The sequence below is a fragment of the Eublepharis macularius genome, chromosome 11 (assembly GCF_028583425.1).
Source record: "Eublepharis macularius isolate TG4126 chromosome 11, MPM_Emac_v1.0, whole genome shotgun sequence".
NCBI lineage: Eukaryota > Metazoa > Chordata > Lepidosauria > Squamata > Eublepharidae > Eublepharis > Eublepharis macularius.
This window is the reverse complement of record NC_072800.1, coordinates 62,209,470-62,234,515: the sequence shown is the minus strand read 5'-3', so window position 1 is coordinate 62,234,515 and position 25,046 is coordinate 62,209,470. Positions and strand designations below refer to the sequence as shown.

The following is a 25,046-nucleotide window of genomic DNA, read 5'->3' as shown; positions in this document are numbered from 1 at the left end:
AGATTCCTTTTTCCAGACTTGAGCCTGGCCTTTGGTAGCCAAACTTTGCACTGATATTGAGGTCAGTATGTGCAGGATTAGCTAGCTAATTTTTAGCTAGCTGGCGTTCTTATATTAGCTTCTAAACAAGACAAATTTTCAGTTCTAGCCATACTGTGCAATCTGGTTGATTCCATCCATTATTTTATCTTGCCCATTATCTTAGTTAGATTGTGAGTCTTTTTTTTTAATAGAAATTTTATTGAATGGGTTAACATATTACATAATACACAATACATACTCATTTACCCTTATAATTACAGTATATGCCCCCTATCCCTTCCCCCTCCCCCTTTTCCCTTTTTGACTTCCAACAGCACTAAAACCCCTTAATTTCTTATCGTTATCTCTAATTACTATGTAGTCCCTATTATCTAAGGTAAAGTTCATGTTCATTCTCATGGCTCATACTACTTAATAACTGTCTAGAGTCCACAGTTGTCCTCTCACATCCCATTTATTTTCCACATAGTCCTTAAACTTCTTCCAGTCAGTTAAAAATTCATTCGGATTCTGCTCTCTCAATTTCCTTGTCAATTTGTCCATTTCCGCCATGTGTCTTGACTATGTATATACTGCAGTAAACTGTTGCAATACTTTGTCTTCTAAATGATACAGACGAATTCTATTTTCCAGTTATACTGGCTGACTGGGATAAACCACTACTAAGTACCACTAAAACAGTGTAAGGTTGAGTCTATAACTGTGTAATTGCCTTGTAACAACACTGCGAGGGCACAGTCAGTGGCAATGAGTCATTGTGATGGTGTCTACTATGGTGTCACAAGTTTGCCACAGAAAAGGCAACCAAGGGCATAGAATAGGGTATGGTGGGAGCAAAAGACAAATTATCAGGTAAAGTGGAAATCTTATCACCATTTAAGGTTTGGACCACTCCTCTGCTGACACAAAGCCTAGATCCAAATCTGAGGGAAGCTGATTTTTGAACATCTGGCACCATGTCCAGCTTTGTCATGCCAAATGTTACTTTTGGAACATTTTGTCATATATTTCAGCAGATCCATGTGACCAGCTTCCCATGGGATGGTAGCCAAACTTTGCACTGATATTGAGGTCAGTATGTGCATGATTAGCTAGCTAATTTTTATCCTACCTTTCCCCCCATAGAGCTCAAAGCAGCGTACGTGGTCTTCTATTGCTGACTTCATTCTCAAACAGCCATCTGAAGTAGTTTGAGCTGAGATTGCGTGATTGGCCCCACAATACCTAAAGAGTTTCATGGCCGAGTGAAGATCTGAACCTGGATCTCCTTGGTCCTAGTTTGACATTCTGACCTGTACACCACATTGGCATTTTCAAAGACATAGCAAAAATGCGGAGGAATCCTCCTAATCACCAAGATCAAAATATAGAGCCTAAGCTCAAGGAGACACAAACAAGGTTACAATAAAACACCTATTACCTTCACAATGGTTCACTGATTCAATTATTCTACCAGTTTATTACCAAGACATCATATCCAATGCCAATAACATAGAAAGTCCCATCCACAAGGAATTTTTGCAACAGTCCATTCACAAAATTGATTCCGTTTGTACTCTTGTTGTCCCGTTTCAAAGACATGCCAAGGTTTTCTACTGAGAACTAGTACACATGAGCTATGACATGCCCAGGTATTTACGTAATGAGGCCCAAACTCATTACTTTTTTAAAATCTTTAAAGGAATGTGTCTTCTTTTTATTTTTATAACTAAAAATAGCTTTGGGTATAGACCAGACAAACAAACACTCAAAAATTTATCATTTTAGAACATACATATATTTATCTGTTCAAATGAGTCTCCTCCTGAAGAAGCCCTGACTAGATTTGAACTATTTAAAAACTAACTAGCAAATATTCCCTTTGGGGCAAAGTGCTTGAACCTGTGCAACTTCAAGTTTTCTTGGCTGATTTAAATCTGTTTCGAGGCGGCTTCCCACCTTGTCTTAGATCTGAAAATGTCCTGGTCACCATAATGAACCTTTGCTGAGCATGAGACATGAGAGGATAACTCTGCTGATTTTCCTGAACATCTCAGGAGCTCTTGATAACATCAGTCATGGTACTGCTCTGTCCTGGTCATCTGAGATGGAAGTTGGAGGCACTGTGCTCCAATTGGTTTGGTCCTGTTCAGCTGAGTAGTATCAGAAAGACTACTGCTGGAGGATTAATGCGCAGACCTGTGGCATTTATGCCATGGATTGCCATAGTTTAATGTCTACATGAAACTGCTGTGAGAGATTGTCCAGAGATTTGAAGTGAGATGCCATTGCTATGCTGATGGCACTCATCTTTCTTTCTCGATTGGGAAGACAATGGACATCCTGAACTACTCTCTGGAAATGGTAATAGGCTGGATGCCAAACAATAAAGTTCAAGTCAGAGAATAACAGGATGTTGTTGCTTTGTAATACTGTCAACCAGCCTGCACTAGGTTGAGTTTGTAAGAGCAGCTTCACAACTTAGGGGCTCTAGTGGATCCATGTTTGCCAATGGAGACAAGGAAGGTTTCCTTTGTTGCACATAGCAATTGCTCCCAACTTTGGCTGCTCCAATATAGGCAGAATCTGATTTATGCTCTGATCATATCCAGATGCCAATGTATGCTACAAGGACTGCCTTTGAAGACTGATCAGAAGCTTCAATTAGTACAAAATGTAGCAGCAAGACTGCTGATGGGAACCAGTTTTAAAATAACTGTACTGCTTGCTTTTTCACCTCTAGGCACAATTCAAAATTCTGGGTTAAAAGCCTTTAAAAGCCTAAAAAGTCTGGGACCGAGGTACTTAAAAGGGCACTATGATTCTGCGTAAGATTTTCTTTGCTAATGTCCCACTCTGCTTGCTTGCTTGCTTCCTTCCAGAGGCAAGGTAATAGACCTGTCATCTCATCAGTAGTGGCTCCTCTGATGGACAGGCTGTCCTGCCCCTGAAAGGTAGAACGGCCACTCAGCTGTTTCATCCCCAGAACCTATGGGAGTACTGCCCCAGCATCCAATCACCTTTCAGAGGGGAGATGGAATGCTAGAAGGAAACGCAGCAGCAGTTCAGTTGTGGGCTGCCTCAGGGAGGGAGCACAGATAGTCACATGTATAGCTCTGCAAGGTAGTGCAGCAGTATAGCTTAACTCTACCTGTGGGAGAGGACTGATTTGTAAAGACTATCTCTGGTGATGAGCATCCTTTGTATCCTTTTGTCTGACTCTTGGGAAAGGGCAGGCTGGTGTGGGTGAAGTCCTGTGAGGGTGTGAAAAGTTCTTACCTGGTGGCTACTCAGTGAAAGCTCAAACTCAAAAGGGAATTAAAATCACAATCAAAAGCCATAAGTTGCTTGAATTTAAGTGTCTCGGCCAGATTTCTCCTTTGAATGTTGGGAGACCTGGGCTGCTTATCTGTTCTTTAAAAACCTTCAGTTAAATACATCTTTTTTGTTAAATAGTAGAGTCCAGTAGCACCTTTAAGACTAACCAACTTTATTGTAGCATAAACTTTTGAGAACCACAGCTCTCTTCATCAGATGCATCAACTGTGCATCTGACAGCTTTCGAGAGCTGTGGTTCTCAAAAGCTTATGCTACAATAAAGTTGGTTAGTCTTAAAGGTGCTACTGCACTCTACTATTTTTCTACTACAGACTAACACGGCTAACTCCTCTGGATCTTCTTTAGTTAGTTAAACCTCCTGCTTCAGCAATCTTTGTATTTTTTTAGCTCAATGCAAAACTTACCTCATGGCAGCAAACCCAAAACGTTTACACTCACTACCATAACAGCATCTAGGAACTGAAGGAAAGGTTTACATTTCAAAACCAACATAGCTCCCCAAAATTGTAGGAAGTTGCGTGGGTTCCCTCTGTTGGAAAGTCTGTCACAAATCCCAAAGCACTACAGATGAATGGCTGTTCTACTTTTCAGGGGTAGGACAGCAACTTCTCCATAGACACTTGTTTGGCTCCTGAACTTGTGAGTTTTGAGAACCTGGTCAAAACATTTTTATTCATTTAAGCTTTTGTCTGATTTATCTAATGCATATGTTTGATTCTCATTTCACTTTGTTTCTGAACTCTGCTGTTTGTATTATTGGTTTTACTTGTTTTTTTCAGTTTTATTGTCATGATGTTTTAATGAGATTTTTGCTGGTAGCTGCCTTCAAACCCATTAGCTAAGAAGAATGGTAATTAAAAAATCCCAAACAATTAAAGAAACTAGGGAAATCTGACTGTGTTGTTAAATATAATTAAACAGGAATGTTAGACTAGCTCAAAATTGTGCATTTTAAGTGTTAAAATAATGATGAGGAGTAATGTTAAGGTAAAGGGCATTTATTTACACAGTGGCAATTAGAAAACACAGCTGATATATAATGTTAGTATTTTTGTCACATACTGCAGACTGAGAACTGTGCCCATTAATAATAGGCTGTGGGCTAGTGGTAGAGTATGTTTGCATGCAACAGGACCCAGATTCAAATCCTGCCTTCTCCAATTAAAAGAATTTAGATAGCACCTGTAGGCAAGACAATCTGCCAAGCAGAGGACACAATACACAGCCAGTTGGACCAATGGACTCAATATAAGCTTCATATGTTGGATTAAACATTTTGTTTCTAGTCTTATTTCTCAAAGGTTTCTCCCACAGGAAAACTTAAAACCACACTACACCATTCTCCATGGAAACTGATAAAACATTTTTTCTATAAATAACAAGGGTTTTTCAGCTCAAATGTATAGTTCTGAAAAATGATACCAATACTTACTTACTTAAAACATTATTACAAATATAATGAAGAACAGATTTATATCAATACTTTTTCTATGCAGAGGATTGTTTTCTTTAGGGTCAGAAAAAATGCAACATCTTAATTATATACGTGCCCTCCTAAACCCACATGTACGCTGTTTTAAAACTGCTTGTTCTCATTGGCTCAAAATGAGTGGATTTCATGTACAGTTCTGCTGACAAATATAATACTTAAATCCTTATAGAGCCAGTGTGATGTAGTGGTTAGAGTGTCAGACTAGGATCTAAGAAATTGAGATTTGAATCCCTCGTCTGCTATGGATTCTTGCTTAGTAACCTGAGAGAATCACTCTCTCAGCCTAACTCACCTCACAGGATTGTTGTGAGGATAAAACGAAAGAGGGGAGAACATTGTTGTAAGCCACTTTGGGTCCCCATTGAGAAGAAGAGAAGGATATAAATATCTAAAGAAAACATCTCAGGGCTACTTTTAAGTGTTGCATTTCCTAAATTGTAAATATGCTGCCTTGACATTAGTGTCAAGGTGGCATATTTACAATGTAGGAAATGCAGCACATAAAAGCCACTTATATACATATATAATTCTGAACCAGACCACAGAGAGTGGATCAAAAAATCCACACTCTATGACCAAGGTTTGCAGAAAAATATGAAATGAGGAAAAGAAATACATTTGCTTTGTTAAAAAACCCTCAAAAATCACAGATATAATGTCTGCTTCTTTAAGAAAAGTGTGCCACTACAATCTCATAGTACTATGTTCTGAGATCTCAGTAGCCATTGGGGGGTTGCTAGGCAACCTGTCACCAATATTGCTGAGGATTCCAAGCCTTGGTTTCTACCAGCACAGGGTTGGGGGGAAAGAGACCAGAAAAGGAAAAACATTGAAGACAGTAGTAACAGAGAAGGGAAAGGGGGATAGTGAGAACTGAAAAAGGTGGGTGGGTAGGTGTGTCAGTGGGAGGAGGCTGCCAGGGAGAGAAACAGGAAGGTGAATGGGTGGGAGACAGGCTTGCCCTCATCTGGTGGTGGCAGGCATTCTCCTGCTTTTGCTCCCACCCTCCCGCTGCTTTAGTCTGGGCAGCAGGAGGAAAATGGGAGTGGGACAAGGGTGCATGTGTCACAAAGTCTCTTCTGGTGAAAACCCCTTGATGCTCTATGAACCCTCTAAATTCTAGCAATTCCCCAAAAGGAGGAGCTTCAGACTTCCCTCTCACACCATTTTGCCAACCATTTCAAGGCTCAACATGTTCATCCCAGGGCTCAAGGAGCCTGAGGAAGGAGCAAATGCCCCCTCCACCCTCCCCAGCCATTTCCACTAGAAAAAATGGTGTGGGAGTAAAGCTTGTCCTTCCCTCTCCAGTGCAGTGACTGAGAGGTTTTTAAAGGTTAATTCCCACACAAACATGTGACTGAGAATTAGGCTGGGGACTTGTTGCGACCCAACTCATGTCAGATGTAACTTTTATTTGGTCCTACACAAATTTGAACTGGAGGACATATGCTTGAGAATGGACTTTCTGGCTAGCCCAACTTATATCAGTGTCCTTTTTTCAGTCAAAGGAAAGAATCCTTACTGACCAAAAGTGTAAGTAATTAGTGTTGAGTTAATCAATAATTAGAAGAACTTTGCAAACCAAATGGCTGACAGGTATGTAGACTGTGAACCACTGGCCTAGGTGGGAGTCAAGGTCACTCTAAGCACAATAAGTAATGGATACTAAATGAGGCTAACAATTTAAAATCTTGAAATAGAGAAATTCAGTGGCAGCATTCTCTGAAATGCACCTGGTTATGTTGCGAGGACGTAAGGATGAATGTGGATGTATAGCTTAGATTATTGTGAAGAATATGGTTAAATAGAGCATATAAAGATAAGCAATTCTGAAATAAATAATGTGTGCTCTGGCCTCTGAATTAAACAATGATAACAGCATAACACTACAACTGCCATAGACTCTGTAGAATTATCATAAAAATAATACACATTTCTCAGGAACAACTAAGCAGATTAATGGTGCAAGAGAATAAATAGCACTACGTGTTTTTAAAAGGTACATAAGAAGCATTCAGGATCAAAGATGACTTTGAATCTTTGGTTTTGTTGTCTGGATATCAACTGACATAGGAATAAATGTACATGAAATAAATGCACATGGGCTCAGACAATAGTAATTCAATGTTCAACATCCGTGCAGGAAGAGATAGGAAAACCTACCACAGTAACAATTAACTTCAAAAACGAAAACACCACAAGAATGAAGACATTAGTTAGAAGATAATTAAAGGGACCCGATAAAGAATGCCATTCAAAATGCTCACTTTTTTGCCAAATATTAAAGAGACAGAAGAATGCCCCCAATTCCATTTAACCATTTAATCCCATTTAACTATTAAAGAACATTTTTTTAATAAAGATATCAAACATACAAGAGCCTTCTGGATCAGGCCAGCAGCCGGTCTAGCTCAGTATCCTGTTTCACACTGTAGCCAACTAGTCGATTCTGAAGTTGCTCCTCAGTGACTGGCATTCTGAGCACAGAAGTTCTATTTGGTCACTCTGCCTAAGAGCTTCTATGAAGTTGTCTAAATAACTTTAAATGAAGCCAATTTAATGTACACTTAGAAAATCCACTTCTTCGATTTTGAATCCAATCTTTTATTCTTCTCATTACAGGTCAACAAGTCACAACTTTTGCCGTGTCCCCCCAAAGGGAGCTCCCGGTGGGAGATTGGCAACGGGTTTGCCAGCCTCGGTTTTTCCCGTTTCGCCATAACCGCTTCTTCACGGCCACATTCAATTCCTTGTTCAGGCCATGAAGAAGCGGTTGTGGCGAAACGGGAAAAACCGAGGCTGGCAAACCCGTTGCCAATCTCCCGCCGGGAGCTCCCTTTAGGGGGACACGGCAAAAGTTGTGACTTGTTGACCTATAATGAGAAGAATAAAAGATTGGATTCAAAATTGAAGAAGTGGATTTTCTAAGTGTACATTAAATTGGCTTCATACTGCCGGGATTACAAGAACAGTTGTGAACTTTGGGTCTGTTTGGATGTTGGTCCCTTCCTTGGAAATATTGCACAGACCTTCCCCCGTTTTTTGGTTTTCTAAATAACTTTTATACCATCCTTGCTAGGGGCCATCACTACATTTTTTCATGAGAGACTTTGTGAAAAGTCTCTTATGGGGACTATCCTCTTTTTAATGTTTTTTTTTATTGTTACATAACACTAGCCTCCTCATGTTTTTAAAGAAATTTTGTATGCTGCCTCTCCAGAACCTGCCTGATGTTTATTTTCCAAGAGGCACTGAAGTTGGGTGAAACAGGTCTGGCCTTTGCAGAAGCCGTACTGGTTATTACTTAGTAAGGCATGTTCGTTTATATGTTTATTAATAATATAATTAATTGTGGTTTTCACCAATTTATCCAGAAGAGATGTTAAACTAACTGGCCTCTAATTCCATGGATTTCTTTTTAAAAAGCAGTGTTTCATTTGCTACTTTCCAGTCCTCTGACAGGGTGGCTCATAGTAGTGACAGGCTGCATATTTTTGTTAGGAAAACAACCATTTGAGTTCTTCAAGAACCTTCAGATGTACACTAACCAGATCTGCTGACTTGCTTTTTTTTAATTTGCTAATTAGACTTAGAAGTTCTAATACAGATAACTTCCCCATATCTTCCAATGATGCATAGAATTAATCCAGTTTCTCTGCAGTCTCCGTATCTTCCTTTAATGATCCTTTCACTCTTTTTGTCTAGTCAATGTGCGGAAAGATGAGGTCACGCATTACTACAATCTTTTCTGCTTTGGATCTCCCTTATTTCATTCTCTGTATCAAGATGAAGTGGCGGTGAACTGAAAATTGTTCATAACTAAACTTGAATTGAGAGGAGTGTGTAGTATAGTAGCCAAGTGCACAGATGATTCCAAACTATTTGGGATGGTTGACAAACCAGGAACAGTTGTGAAGTGCTACAGAAAGACCTCTTTAAATTAGCTGAATGGGGAACAATGTAGCAAAGGAAAGTCAATTGATGCAGACCGGACTAAAAAATCATAACTTTAAATATATGATGATGGGGTCTGAATTGGTTAAAAGAAATCTGGGCATTGTAGTGGATAGCTTGATAAAAATGTCAACTCAGTGTATGGCAGCAACGAAAAGACAAACAATGATGGGAATTATAAGGAAAAGGATTGAAAATAAGATGTCCAATATTGTAATGCCTTTGTATAGATCTATGATATGGCCTCAGTTGGAATATTTTTTACAATTCTGGTCACCACTTCTCCAAAAAGATATTGAAAAACAGAAAAAAGCGCATAAGGCGGCAACCAAGATGATTAAGGGGTTAGAACATCATCTGGAGCTTTTCAGTTTAGGGGGGAAAGCATGACTAAGGGATAGGCCTCTCATTTACCCAACCAAGGCAGGGGAACTATCTTCCTCCAGCTCCAATTCCTGCCCTCAAGGAACTGAGGAGCTGGAGAAAAAATAATGATGGTCTAGGAATTTCCCCTAGTCTCTATGGTAAAGATAATAGAATCTAAGAGAGGTGCCTAGAAGTGATACCACATCCTCCCCAAATTCTGCCCTCTCCTGGCACCACCCATCACATCTTCCAGAATCTGCTTAGGCATAGTTGGGAACCCTACTAAGGGGTGGGGGGATATGATAGAGGTTTATAAAATTCTGTATGAGGTGGAGAAACTTTCTACCTCTTGCATTATACTACTACTGGGTGGAGGGCAGCCAATGAAGTTGATGTGCAGCACAGATGTGCAAGCTGGACAAAAAGGAAGTAATTCTTTACTCATGAGTGATTAAATGTAGAATTATAGAATTTTCTCCCTGAGGACACTGTGACGGCCATAAACATAGATAGCTTTAAAAAGTGATTAAATAGATCCATAAAGTATAGATCCATCAATGGCTACTACTAAGCATGGTTTCTTAAAGGGAACTTCCATAGTCAGAGGATGCAAATCTCTGAATATCAGTGCTAGGGGGCAGCAACGGGGAAGACCTTGGTCTCTGTGCCCTGTTTGTTGGGTCTTCGGGGCGACCAGTTGGCCATTGTATGAAACAGGATGCTGAGCTAAAAGGACCACGTCTGATCCAGCAAGGCTCTTTTTAAGTTATTATCTTTTTTGAATTTAAGAGTTCTTGTCTGGTGGGCAATAATATATCCCTATAATTGTTACCTTTTGTCACTGATACCTCTACCCATAGCAATCTTGTAAGGAGTTTCTTATTCTTGTTTTCTAGTTTATTGGACTCTCTAACCTCCTTAGCATCTACAGCATCACCTCTCCCCCTCTCAATACATCTTTCCTTGCCCTTTCCATAGAGTTTATGTCCAGAGATAACTGTATATAACAGGTGCTCTGACAGGTTGTTGTTTTTTTTAATTGCTAACCTCCTCTGTACAGAACAAGAGTGCTAGCTATCTAGTATTGTTTTAATCTTAGTTCAGATGTGAACTCCCCAGAGTGACCACAGGAAAAAATATTGCCACTTAGCTCCACCGCCTTTCTGCAATATAATGATAGACCAGATAAATTATAAGGCTGCAACTGATATAATGTTGTAGGGATTACCACTGTATGTGAAGTTCTTTCCCAGTCATTCTTGATGCTGCTTCTTTTTCTTTGGCATTCAAGGGGCAAATATGTCTGAGCCTTGCTGTTCTAAAGAGTAGGTAGAAGAACTTTCTGCAAAGTGAAGACCAGGCCCAACACAGGCAACAGCGCTCAAAGCCAATTTACAAATAGAATGAATACCAAGTAAATGCTATATAGGTTCATAAATATGGGCATAGTTTACTAGGGAAAGCAGGAGATGTTATGGCAGTGTCTAGAAAAGAAACACAGATCATCACAACAGCTCAGTGAAAGAGCTTGGTGATGAAAATGGTAGGCTATGACACTTGGCACAAAAGCAGGCAGAACTCCAGTGGTTATTTTCCTACTTTGTGCTCCTGAGATTCCCCACACTTCAGTTATAGGGTTGTTTTTAAAAAAATCATAAGCAACTGTGGCATTTAAACTTCAGGAAAGTTGTGCAAACATATGAACAACACTTATCACACTCTCTAGAGATTTGCCCTATGTTTAATTGTAACATTTCCCACTGACTGATTCATGACTTTGGACATGAAGCTGATTTTCCAAAGTTTGTGCCTTGGGAGTTAAGCAAAAAAGAGATAGATATGGTTTTAGAAAGACATTATGCACCGAATATCTTTGTGAGCTTGGAAATCACTGCTTCCATCACACACAGCTAATTTTTCTAGAAATAGCTACTTATACCAAACTTTTGGACAGCTTGCTTAGCAACAGGAACAGAGCTCAAATTACTGTATTCTAGTAAGGTTTTTGCGTACTCAGAGGCTATAAAAGTTAACTCCTCAGCATATTTTAAAATCATTAAGGAAGGGGGATTACAACACTTTAAGATTTTATCTATTTATTTGTAGAATACTATAAAAACAATAATATGAGGCTGAACGTATATCTTCTCTAGCCTGAACAAACAAAATTCTATCTGTATCTTAGATGTAATGATTTTGATTTGGTAATTCTTTATCATATTCTTTAAATGCAGATTTCTCTACACGCAGGCTGGTGAAGCTGAAAGCAACAAATATAATTAGAAAAATAATTCCTGCAGATGCATTACAGCAGGATATACTCCTAATTTTACACACAGGAATTTCCTGAGTCCAGTATGTCATTTATTCCTGGCAAAGTTTCTCCTTTGTCTACGTATATTTCATGTTTTCCGCAAGCAGAGCAGCAGTAACTTACATAACTTGGAGACATATTTGTGCCAGATTTATCTTCTTTGCACAATAAAAGCTAATGAAGCATTGCATCCTTTTGTTTGAACTCTGGATACACTAAAGATATCTTACAAAATGCATTTGAAAGATATCTTACAAAATGCATTTGAAAGATTAGAACTATTATAAACAAAATGCAGCGACACATGCTTATGCGTATGATCTTTTAAATATATATATATATATAATATATATATATATATATAAAATATATATATATATATAAAAGTTTCCTGGTGGAAGAAATGAGAGAAACTGAGTATTTATTCATTGAAAAGTCTTTCCAAAAAGTTTATAATGCTCTGAATTCCAGTTAATATATCTAGGGTTTGATCAGCAGTTTAATTTCTAAAAGGTTACTTATGTTATTCTCTAATCATAAATATCCACAAGTTTTTCAGTAACAATACTACCTTATAATGAGCCAGGCTAATGATCTATCTAGCCTGGCTCATTATAAGTGGCTCTTCAACGTCTCAGATAGAAGTCTTTGGCAACTATCGCTGCTACAAATTCTTTAAACAGAGGTGCTGAGGATTGAACCTAGAACCTTCTATAGACAAAGCATGAACTTTCCCACTGCACTATGAACACTCCTGAGTGGTAACAATGAACTAATTCTATTTCTCAGCTTGGCTGCACTGAAGTAATCTAGTGCTGAAGTTAATGGCTACAATCCTGAGCTCTGTAATACACCCAAGGAGTTCCACAAATTGGTATCACCTTCTTAGTCCACTAGATCAGGATAACTGGCAAGGAAACGCATAGAAGTTAGTTAGAAACACTGACATTTTATTACTTGGACGTTTAATACAAAATTAAATACTCTAGAACCTAAAAATTCCTACGAGAATAATTGCCTGAAAGTTCCAAGCAACTCAAGCAACTTGGTTCACTAAATAAAATTTATGTTAAATGCATTCCATCCTAAATAATTTGTTGATCATCAAGAGTTCTCTAGAAGAAACACTGTTAGCTTAAAAAACAACAATATTCCTACATGCAGAATGAAGTATGGTCAACTGACCGGAACTGGCCTTGGCCTCTCATAGGAGAACATTAATCAAATAAAGAACAATTATTCATCCTCACAATCAGAAATAGGGCAAGCTATAAAAAATAAAAATCTACTTTTTTCAGTATTTTATTTGAACGATAGGATGGAAAGGAACCAAAGGAACCAAGGGAACAATCTAAAGCAGGGCTACTCAGTGGAAATCCACTCAATATCTCAGGGCAAATCCCCACATGTCTATGTATACGCATTATATCCATATGTATCTATGTGTATAGAAGGTTGGCACAACTGCTTTGCAGTCCTGATAACCTATTATGAAGTAGAGGAATATCCAACTGCTAGTTCCAGCCATATGCATATGGACCCTATCCAGTAAGTGAAGCCAATCTACAACACATGGAATCCAACACAGAAAGGGAACCATGTGCCAAGGCTTGATGCTACAAAGTGATTTCTATTTTTCAAACAGGCCGCTATCCCTACTGTTAGGCAGCAGTCTCTAATAACAAAATAAATTAAGTAGTTGATTATTACAGATAGCAAATGTCTAGGTTCTAGCAATCAAACAGCTATATTTTCCATTGAGAAAATACATTATGCATGAAATGGCTTCATGCAATGTGCCATATTCAGCTTATATTTACATAGTTCTAAAATATTTATTATGTTCTTCATTCTTGAACCAGAAGAAACCCAAAATTATAAATGAATATTTACTTGTGATTTTAAGAGCTTTACTTTTTCCTGTAGACAGTAAAAAAAGTAAATTTTCTTCCAAATGAAAAATACTATTTTCAGATCCATTTCCAAAATATCTTGTGAGAGATGACATCTTACTATGTTAATAATTGTTTGATAAAAATTATCTGGATTTGTCTCTATGTTTTTATTAAAAAAACCTAAAAAACGGTACCTTGGTATCAAGGCACAGAATGACTCAAAATATCACAAAAGATAATCCCTGGAGTTGCCAACCTCCAGGTAGGGCCTCGAGATCTCCCAGAATTACAACTGATCTCCAGACTATGGAGATCAGATCCCCTGGAGAAAATGGCTGCTTTGGAGGGTGGACAGTATGGCATTATACACCGCTGAGGTCCCTCCCCTCCTCAAACCCTGCTCTCTCTAGGCTCCACACCCAAAATCTCCAGGAATTTACCAGCCCAGAACTGGCAACCCTACCTGTTGCATTTTATTGTTTTGTCCTGTGATGGAGCATCTAAATTTTTATTTTGAAGAAATAAATGTTCTATTATTTATTATAGGTGCAGCTAATAATAATTCCCTTACAAGAAACACTAATTTGTGAATTTTAGATTTTTCTGGGCAACTCAGAGAAAACTTGCATAATTATAAATAGCCAATGTGATTTTGTTCACAGCAAGTCAAAACAGTTTTCCTATTTTAATAAGTAACTGGTTTAGCAGAATAGGAGGAAGATGCATACTGCAGTTCTAAACAGAAATATATTCTTCTAAGTCCACTGAAGTCTACTAAATGAACTTAAAAGAATGCAACTCTGCTTTAGGTTGCACTGGCAAGTAACTGAATCTATCTGGATTTCAGCAAGACTTCTACCTTCCTAAGGTAGCAAGGAATGTATTAGCAGGAATGAATAAAAAAAGAGGCAAAAAGCTGGCTGAAAACCTTCACCCTTAGTGTAATAATTGATAGATCTTTCTTAAAGTGACCTCCACTGAAATGAATGGAATTTGATCAGTGCTTGAAAAATTGAACTAATTCTCTTTTGTACAGTCATCCCATCATTCATCTTATATAAATGACAGTCTATTTATTATACTATTCTTTCACTATGTCCATAAAGGCAAAGAACAAAAAGATTTCTTAGTTTCATTTTTTAATGTTGCAAGAATAAAATTGAGTTGTCACTTTTTAAAAAAAAATGGGCATCTAATTTACTTGGTAATATTACTGGACTCCAAAATAATGCGCTGAACATGAAGATAAAAAAATTACTACTGAATAATTATACACATTGTTTAGAAAATCATACAAACTCTTAGCCTATTTTTGAATTCTGTTATGTACAGGCATGATCTACTACAATTAATCACCATTCAAACCTGAACCACTCAGTATCCCATATCTAATATGTTACTCATCATAAGAAATGTATGATTGAAACTTTTAGGACCGCACCCATGACTGGTCAATGAATATTCAACTATGACAATTAACAAGAACATCAGGGAAAAATTAGATCAGAACTTTGGGTTGCTAACATATAGTCTTAACAGTTTTGAATGTCTATTAATTAAGGCTAAAGTTATTATGACTTGAGAATTCTAAGAATGAAGAACTGTCAGTTCTACTCCCTGATTCCACTAGTCATAACATAACTTCAGAGAGTTGCAGGATAAATGACTACCAGGAAAAGGGCCTGTTTAAAAAGATCACAGTCATTGTGGGTTGAGGGGAAAAACAGACATGAAACTAGAAGAGTCTAGAATGGATCTCCCAGTATCTTTTTAAAAGGGAAGCAACATGAGGCCTCCTGATTCAGATCAAGGCTGTAATGTGAGCAATTTTCCTAATTTAACTCCTCCTCCAATTATTAATCCTGGATAGGAGGAAAAACAGGCAGAGAAGTCTTGTAGTTTTTCCCACTTTCAGGATTAATAACAGACAGGGTGCAAGGGTGGGGGGAGGGAAAGCAGCATAGTGGTTAAGCAATCAGGCTTCAAATCAGCACTCTGCTGGTTTAAATCCCACTACTACCATGAGCTCAGAAGGTGGCCTTCAGTAAGTCACCCCTCAGCCCCAGCTCCCCAGCTGTATTGTGGGGATAATAATAATGTCTTTGTTCTTCACTCTGAGTGGGGCACTAATCTTTTTAAAAGAGGATATAAATACTATTATTATTATCATTATCATTATTTTGACTGGCAAAATAATATGAGGTAAAAGATTAACCCTGTCTTATCCTGCAGTTCAGCTCTGATCTGAATGGGGGGGAGAGGCTCTGGTGCTTGTTAAAAATGCTGAGATCTATTCAGGGATCTCCAAGGTTATGTCTGTGTTGCTGTTTGAAATGATGTACTTGTAGGCCACGCACAACAACTGTTTGTTTACTTAGTAGCTGGGCCCCAGCACATTTACCAGATTGCTTCCAACCTTGTAGGCCTTTCAATTAGAGATGGGCACGATCCAAATTACAATCCAAAAAAACCCACGATAATGGGGATCACGCAATCGTGACTCAGCGGATCGTGATCGGCCATGGCCAACGATCCAGCGATCGGGAGGGGGGGCTGGATCGGGGCTGGATCGTGAAGCCAGACACTCAGGCGCTAGTAATCTATTCCCGGGGCAACGGAGCCAGGGGAATGCCTGAGCTGTGTTTCCACTCCTTCTGTCTCCCTGGAAACCCGAATGGAAGCCCAGCTTTCCTTGATCAGCAGGGCTTCCTTCCAAACACGGAGCAGCAAAGCAGTCACCAGTTGGGAGAAGACACCCAGGGGAGGGAGGGGGAAGGGGGTGTTCTGTAGCCATGGGCACTCCAATCTCATCCCTGCAAACCCTGATAGGCAGTTCTGACGGCCAAACACAGAAGGCCAAACACAAACACAGATGCCGCTGACATCACCCACCGTTCTTTTCTCACCAGCGTGCTCCCTTTTGGCCTGGCGGGCGGGCACATGGGGGGTGCCACCGGCGAGCAGCCAGACCCCCTGCCCCCTGAGGGGAGGCAGCTCGTCGCCGTCTCCCCGTGCCCGGTGGCCACTGCCAACACTCACCTTCCTACATAGCTGGGAATAGCAGCGCGCCCCGCTTTGGCCTCCACGATCCACGAATCGGGAATGGGAGATGATCGGTGTGGATCGTTTAGTCGGGATCATCACTGGCACCGATCCACGATCAGCTGAATCGGCAATTTTTTTTGGATCGTGCCCGTCTCTACTTTCAATACCAATCTTGTTAACTCCCTACAACTGTGGAACTCCCCTCTCTATTAGACCTCAATAAAGCCAGAGTATCTTTCAGAAACGCTGCAAGACTTATTAGGCATGAGGTTTTGTGACTGAAGGTTAGAAAGGAGTTGAGTGAAATTCAGCCTTTGGTACATCTGTGTTACTGTAGATTTCTTCTGAGTTTGATATTTGACATAGGATTTTGATATAGTCTTCATTTCCCTGCATCGTTTGGGGTGGGATGTATTAAAAAGCTTAGACCAAATTGTTCCAGCAAACTTGTAAGATGGCTATTGACAATGCTGGCAATATTTGGTAATGTCGTAAGAATAGCATCAGTACTAGGCACAGCTAATACTCAGGACAAAAGAACTTTTTTCTCTTTATACTTCCTTTTTTGGGCTTAAGAAATTTATAGCATGGCTCCATGCCCATCCACTCAAATACTTTAGTCACACACCTATGCCTCTGGAGATGGATGTTTGAATGCGTGGGAGGTACAGCTAAAGATGGGTTAGGCTGGGAACATACTTGAACAAACTTCAAGCCAAATCTATACATCTATTCTAGTGCTAAATCAATCCACACATTCAACTGCTATGCTCAGGACATCCATCATTTCTTTATTTAACCTACATAACCAAACTGAAGACCATAAGCAAGCCCTGATCTGATTCCTCACCTGACCACATTGGGATGCTCAAATGTTTCCAGGTGCTTCAGTACAGCCACCTCCCGGATGGTGGAAAGTGGCATCCCCTCTTCGCTTGTCTGCACTCTCACCCTCTTCAGTGCTACAAAACGCCCACCATTCTTTAAGTCACGGGCTTTGAACACTTTTCCATAGGCTCCTTCACCAATCTCAGCTACACATTCATATTGCTGGTCAGCTAGTGTCATGCTGTCCTTATCCATGGTGGAACTGTTTGCTTTCTTTCCCTGGTCCCTTCTGTGATATTGCAGGCACTGTGGTTAATGTCCTGGTTTGAGGTTTACAAATATATTTTACTGAAAGAGTGTTTTCAGAGCTCTTCCTGTTGGACCAGCAGCAGGATTTCTTTCTTGCACCCTTCCAGAATGTTAGTAAAGCGCTCTGTGAACCTTCTTGCTTAGTTGCTGGCAGTTATCTTTTAGTCTTTGGAATCATTGTCCAGGTAAAGCTAATAAGAGCTAAAAGACAAAAGAGAGAGGAGAGACAAGAACGTTATTAGTATTAGGAGTGTTTCTCTACTGGCTTCCATCACAGAATATTCTGCTACTAAACATTTCACTAGCATGTTTTACTTAGCATAATTTAACTGAAAAGGACTATATACTTCTGGTTGAATAGTACAACTGGCGATGCATGACAGGGTTCTTGGGATGTATGGTTTGAGTAGGGCTGCCAGACCCCCGGTGGGGGTGGGGGATCCCCCGCCCCCACCCTGCCACCCCTCCCTACCTGGCCAGCGAGAGGGCACGCACCTTCCATGCGCGCGCCCCCCTGTGGTGCTGCGCGCCCCCGCGCACAGCAACCGCCAGGATCAGGCCTGTTTTGGCCTAGATCGGGGCCCCTGTGGAGCGCGGGAGCATTCCTGCGCTCCGCAGGGGCCTACAACAGGCCCAATCCGCGCCAAAATGGGCCTGATCCATGCCAAAATGTGTGTGGATCAGGCCCGTTTGGGTGCAGATCGGGCCCACAACGGGCCCGATTTGCGCCCAAACAGGCTATGTGGTGACGTCACTTCCCAGCAGTGACATCATCACGCTTGCAGGAGCGCGCGCGCGCACACAACCCTCCAGGTAAGAGCCAGGTCTCAATCTCCTGCTGGGAGATCGAGGGGGCCTGGCAACCCTAGGTTTGAGTTGTCTGATTCTGACCGTGCATTACTAACCAATGGTGAGACTTTAACTTCAAAACACTGGTTTTTCTTAATAGGATTATAATGGACTGCATAAGATTTTTTAAAATAAGATTGTGTCAGTGGTACGATGATCAATCATTAGATTAGACAGACATATAGATCCTGTGTCAGAGATGAATGAACAATAGGCATCCTGTAAATGGGCACCAGGTAAAGACTAAATGCTGTGCAGGCTCAGAGCTGAGCGACATGAAGAGAAGCCTGACCTAGTGACGGCACAGCACTGCTGAGTGACTCCGGAGAACCAAAGGACCTCTGAGTTCTCATTTCCCTTCCTAATCTTAATTGGGATGAGAAAGAAACAAGGATGTAAAACAAACATTTTTTCAATGTTAATACACGATAAAGGTAAAGTAGTCCCCTGTGCAAGCACCGAGTCATTACTGACCCATGGGGGGGATGCCGCATCACGTTTTCTTGGCAGACTTTTTATGGGATGGTTTGCCATTGCCTTCCCCAGTCATTTACACTTTACTCCCCAGGAAACTGGGTACTCATTTTACTGCCCTTGGAAGGATGGAAGGCTGAGTTGACCCTGAGCTGGTTACTTGAACCCGGCTTCCACCAGGATCGAACTCAGGTCGTGAGCAGAGCTTGGGCTGCAGTAATGCAGCTTACCACTCTGTGCCATGGGGCTCCATGGCACATAATAGCTATTGGTTTATCACATTTTTGGACTTAGAAAATGATTTGACACTGATTCTCATCTGATCCCTGTCCAGTGGTACATGTTCTTCATATGAATTAAAGGAAGAGATGAAAGAGGATTATGGAAAGTTTGTAATCACAGGATGCAATATGGTTAAGTGCTATTAAATCTCACTGACTGCAGTAAGAAAGCAACAGGGGATATTCTAGAAATGCTTAACTTGGTCTAGATCATGCTCCATATTCTGATTTAAATGAAAAATGTCATTTAGAAAGGTGAACAAGTGAACACAGCAAGTTACCATCCTCTGTCAAACACTAAATTAATTTCTCAAGCACAAATATCAAAAATTCTTCACAATAAACTGGCAGTCTTGGCCTATCAGGAACCATGGTGCCAAAAGCTATTCTGAAAAATTAGTAATATAGCATTTAACGTAACAATTCCAAGATTCGCTAACAATGCATTTCAGTAGGGCAATTAATATATTTTATGGATAAATTAAAACAATACTTCAACAAACTCAAGACTGGAAAACAAACTAGAATAAAATTGAAAACAACACAAACTGGAAATGTTACTGAAAGTAAAATAAAGGCTTTTAAACATGATTCTGAGATGCCCAGCTATCCCCTTCATCCAGTACATAACTATTTGGTTTTATCCCATATTTCTTACTGACCATCTTTCTCTGAGGGTTTCCCCCCACGTTTTCATTATCAAAGTGGTTCTTCCTTCCCTCATTTCACTTCCTTCCTCTGTTCTTCCTTAAAATATTTTTCCTCTAAAACTTTCTGCATCATTTTGCCAGTACTTCCTGTTCTTATCTTTTTGCAAAAGCCACAAAGCCCTTCTCTTTTAAAAGCCTTTTTAAACTCTTTTAAACACCAGGTTTTCCCAAAGTCCTACTTTCATAAGGTCTCCTCTTTCCTTCAGCATTCTGCTTCCTCCATCCAACTTTCTCAGACCTTGATTTATTCCCTTTCTTTAGCTACCCTGCCTCTGTGTCTTTCTTCCCTATTTCATGGGTGCTCTTCTTACTGTCTTTTGCTTCCACCATTCCAATCTCTATTGGTGCCTATTCTTTCCCTTCCAGCCAAGAGCACAAATTGCTCACACTTCCACGCAATATGTAATATTTTCTCTCTAGTCAGGATTTTCACTTCCCCAATAAGTTGCATCATTTTGTTGTCATTACAGAGAGCTTCTCCTTGAGAAGTTCAAAGGTTTATGAGCATCACATGACATCACAGCAGTTCAGCCAACAGTGAGGGCAACTTGCAGGTGGAAAATGGATAACTGTCAGGTTTTAGCTGAGTATAGAAAATACAAACATTAATGTCATCCAGTTAAAAAGAGGAGTGGCTTCTTGTTTTTACATTATATTAAGTAACTATTGCTGCAAGCCTAAAAGCACTTTTCTTGAATTCATTTGCTAAAATGGGACTTATTTAGGAGCAGACCTTCTTAAGATTGCTCCCACCATGTGCTACTTTCACAATGTCACACCATGTGCTCCCACCATGTGCTCCTTTCACAATGTCACAATGGGCTACTTGTTAATCTCTAACTGGGCTACATAATATATAATAGATGTTTCTTCATACCTCTAAATGGAGATGCTACCTTTTCTGCTTAATGAATTACAAGAAAAATGTAGATCTGAAAGTGTGATTATCCTATGAATTCCAGTAAAACATGAGCTGTACAAGTGCATGGCATTATGAAAACTATGAAATATATAATTGTGCCTCTTTTGTCCACTGGAGGCAGATTGATATTTTGACAATAATAATACCAGGGGCAACAACCCTTAGAGTACAAACTTGACAGATAGACAGACAATTATTCATACATTATAGCCTTTCATGAAAGAGAATAATATTGGCTCCTTGTGGTATGAGAAGAGGAAGATAATGTAAGTAAAAACAATTCATATGTTGTTTCAGATATATCTTAAGGTATAAGTTCTACACAGTGACCTAGAATGTTGTGTAGGTGCCCCACTGTGCTACTGGACTATTGCTGTTCCTTCATTTTAGGCTTTGTTGTGTATTGATTTGTGATGGGGATCAATAACATAGAGTCTGCACTGTTTCTAATATTATGAAAGTTTATGATAATGCTAACAGTTCAAACAGAATTTGTCCACTGTTGAGTAGCAAGGAAGATATACACCTTAGTAACATGCAAACACTCCAGAGAATACTAAGTGGTGTCTACTCACAGATTGAAAGGAAATATGACTAAACAGTAAGTAACAGAACAACAATTACAACAGGTTTTCTCTATTCAGGTCTGATAAGCAGTGACAGATATAGGATACCTACTTATGCCTTGTTTACATACCCTTGTAGGTTCAAATATCAACAGTTCCATCCATATGCCATCCTTTAATTTATGATAGCACATCAACACAAGTGTATTTCATATTTTTGAAGACCCCTTAACCCTCAGCAGTCCCTTACCACTCTCAATGGCTAGGTCCAGACATCATACACAAAATACACATTTTTACTTGGTTTGAATTAATTAAAAAAACTCATGTTTGCTCACAAGTAGGTGGATTAGAACCAATGTGTTGACATGTAATGGCAGAAGTAAGCCTTTTAAATAATGTTGACAGTGTTGCTGAGAGCTATTAGATTTATTGTCGAAGGCTTTCACAGCCGGAGAATGATGGTTGTTGTGGGTTTTCCGGGCTGTATTGCCGTGACCTTGGCATTGTAGTTCCTGACGTTTCGCCAGCACCTGTGGCTGGCATCTTCAGAGGTGCTACACCTCTGAAGATGCCAGCCACAGCTGCTGGCAAAACGTCAGGAACTACAATGCCAAAACCACGGCCCGGAAAACCCACAACAACCATAGGTATTAGATTGTTTGGCTGTTATTTTCAATATGTGACTTCAGGATGCTTGAACAGTGGTAGGAAGGTGGGTGGTTATTTTAGTCTCCAGTGGCGGTGACTATGGCCATTTTAGTCTCCAGTGGTGACTATGGAGACAAGAAGAGGAAGAAGCAATGTCTGTAACAAGGTTGCTACTTTTGCTAACTATGAGGTACTGTATTTATGGACCCAAATCTAAGTGTAATTCAAGTAGCAAGTTTCAGTTCTGCAATGTTTTTGTTGTTTTGAATGATCCATTAGCCAGAATTATTATTTCTGTGTTGTTTGGTGTCTTGCATGTCTGGGGATTTTCTTACATTTCACATGTGACAAAAATATACGCCCTATTTCATAACATTATAATGTGGACTATGCACTCTGGTTTACTTTTGTCCCCAGATCTTTGGAAACTCTTGATGGCACTTTCCACAGTTGGTTAAAGGAGAGTTATGGGAGCACAGTAAAATGCCTTATGTGGGATACAAAAGCAGAAGAAAGCCATTTTCAAACTGAATATGCATTTGAGCCAATTAAGCTTTTACATCTGCAATGCAGACAGCAAGGAAGACTGCTGGACTCCCATATGCAAATACCCTTTAAATGTCCCCTCAGGAAACAACCAGTAATTGAGAACGGTTGGAAGCAAAGCTTCATTCTGAAAAAAGCGGTTAGTTCAGAACGCAACCGACCAGCCCCTGTAAATAGTTGCACGTGTATATAATCAATAGTTTCAATGCAACGTCGGAAAGCAAATACTTTCATGGGGGGGGAGACGCATGCCCCCCCCATCAAAGAAATAGAGCTATGATCCTGGCGAGTCCTTGCTTCAGATACTGGCAGACGGGTTATTCAACAAAGCAAGACGCCAAAAAGTAATGTCTCGCTGAATAACTCCCGCGCCCCACGCCCCCAGGCCGAAGTCTCTTGAGAAGTGGAGGCCGGTTGAAGTTATTCTGCGGGGCGGGCTATGCGCACCGCACGTGCTAGGAACTATTGCCACCCTTATTCTTTCTGGATCTTTGGGGTTCCGCCTCGAATTCAGCAAGGTGGTGAATTACAGAAGAAAAAGTCCCACGCAGCAAAGCGCACAGAACTGTCTGTCTGGGGCCGCACCAGCAAACTCCACGTGCTCATGAACGGGGCAGACTCGCCTCAAAGGGAAGCGCGGAGTAGCCAATAAAAAGCCAGGACAGGCCGAGGAGGAGGAGGAGGCGGCGGCGGGTGCCTCTGGGATGGAGGTCGCCCCCCACTGTCCAGGCGGCCTCCGAGTGCGTGTGTGTGAGGTCGAGAGGCAGGAGGGAGGCGAGCGTGTGGGGTCGCCAGGAGGCGGGCCTTCCCGCAACACCGGTGCGCCTGCCTGAGGCAAACCCGCACGCCGCCCGTCAGGAGCCGCTACTGCCGGCCGCGCCAATGGAAAGTTACCGGTCTCATAGAAAAGCACGTCCTCGAGGGGGACGAGAGGCTTTCCCCCCCTCCCCCTGCCCAGCGGCAGGCGGTTCAGAAAGAGAAAAGCGACTTTGCCCCCCTCCCGAGTCACATTGCGAATGCATGCGTGAACTCGATGCGTTGGCAACTGCGAACGACCCTCCTCGACCCCTCAGCAATTTCATTAAACAAAGTATGCATAAGAAAGAGCAACCCCGTCCCCCGCTCAACAGACACCATAACGAGGGGCCCTAATGCCCGTAAATGTGCCCTCTCCCAGCCATGGCATTTTATAGAAAAAGCGCATGAAGACCACCCAAAGCATCTCCCTGTAGAGCAGGCATGGCAATGGGGCGGCGGCGAAATAACAAAGCATTCCTCCTCAACTCCCACAATCTAAATAAATAATAATGCCTGAAAGGGTGAGTGAGCAAATGTTTCTATCCCCCCCCCCTTATGAAATTAACGGAGCATTGCGTTAGAGGGTCTACAAAGAGCACATGGCACTTCCAAAGTACCTGGAATTGCTCTGGAGCTGCGTCGGTCTTCTGAGAAAACTCCCACCTCAAGAGATCTCCAAGAGAGATGGGCTTAAAAATTAAAACAAATCAAAAGGAAAATAGCGTCGTCCTGTTTTGTTTTTTGAAAATCAAATGCGATGGGCCAGAAAGAAGAACCGCACCGGATTGAAAACGTTCACATGGTGAGGATGGCTGAGGTTCCGGCAGGTCTCAGCAGCCGCTATAGGGCCACACAGGTAGTTCCAGCGGCTCTGGCAGAGCTCGGTTGCTGCCCCGGCTTCTCATCTTCCTGCAAGCGCCGGGGCAGGCAGGCAGCACCTTAACGCCGAGGATTCGCCCCCACTCCCCCGCTCGCCTGTCCCCTCCCTCTGGGGGTGGGGGTGGGGTGGGGGGAAAGGGCTTGTTCTGCTAACTATTCCGGGGCTGATCAAAGTCTTGCAGCGACCAGCTTCCCCGGCGCGCGGGGCTCTCGCACTAGCTCTGCACGCTGCCTGCAGGCTGCCTCGGCTGCTTCTCTTCTCCAAGCCCCCGCTTCGCGCTCGCTCGCTCGCTCGGCCCCTGCGCTCCTTCTGGAGCAGCGGCAGAGTTTCCCCCCACCTCGCCTCCACTTTTTTTTCCCATTGGTTTCCCACGCTGGCTGAATGTGACTTGACCCCGTTTCAAAAAAGTTTGACATAGCGCTTAACATTTCCGCATTCCTCCCCGACTACAAAGGCAGCGGCCGCCTCCTTCTGCTTTCTGTCTCTGCTCTCTGTCTTCACACTCAATGAAATCCTTCATGTGCTCTCTGCCAAAAAACAGCCACATACCGCAAGGGTCGCGTTGAGCGCAACGGCGAGGAAGCAGGCGCCCAGGGAATGGAGGAGCACGCCGGAGGCAGCCCCGCGCCGGGGAGGAGCGGCCGCTTCCTACCCTTAGCAAGCCCCGTGCTCGGCGCTGTACAAATAAGAAGGGGAGGGGGGAACCCAAACAGAATTGTAATTAGGGCTGCCCTCCCGTTAAAGAAAAGTAGCCGATTAATGGTAGGACTTCTAGGCTAACGATTGATTAATCAATCCATTATCAA

At 41.3% G+C, this 25,046-nt stretch overlaps 1 protein-coding gene across 2 annotated transcripts in view; it reads right to left on the bottom strand.

Annotated features, from left to right (window-relative positions):
* CDK6 (cyclin dependent kinase 6) overlaps positions 1-24,491 on the bottom strand; it is a 139,851-nt gene extending 115,360 nt beyond the window's left edge. For both annotated transcript variants that reach the window (XM_054991415.1, XM_054991416.1), the window contains exons 1-2: positions 23,978-24,491; positions 17,277-17,764 (exon numbers count right to left, since the gene is read on the bottom strand). In XM_054991415.1, coding sequence (XP_054847390.1) covers positions 17,277-17,509 — 233 coding nt within the window. In that variant the 5' untranslated portion in view covers positions 17,510-17,764; positions 23,978-24,491. The remainder of the gene's footprint in view (positions 1-17,276; positions 17,765-23,977) is intronic.
* Positions 24,492-25,046: the final 555 nt, after the last annotated feature.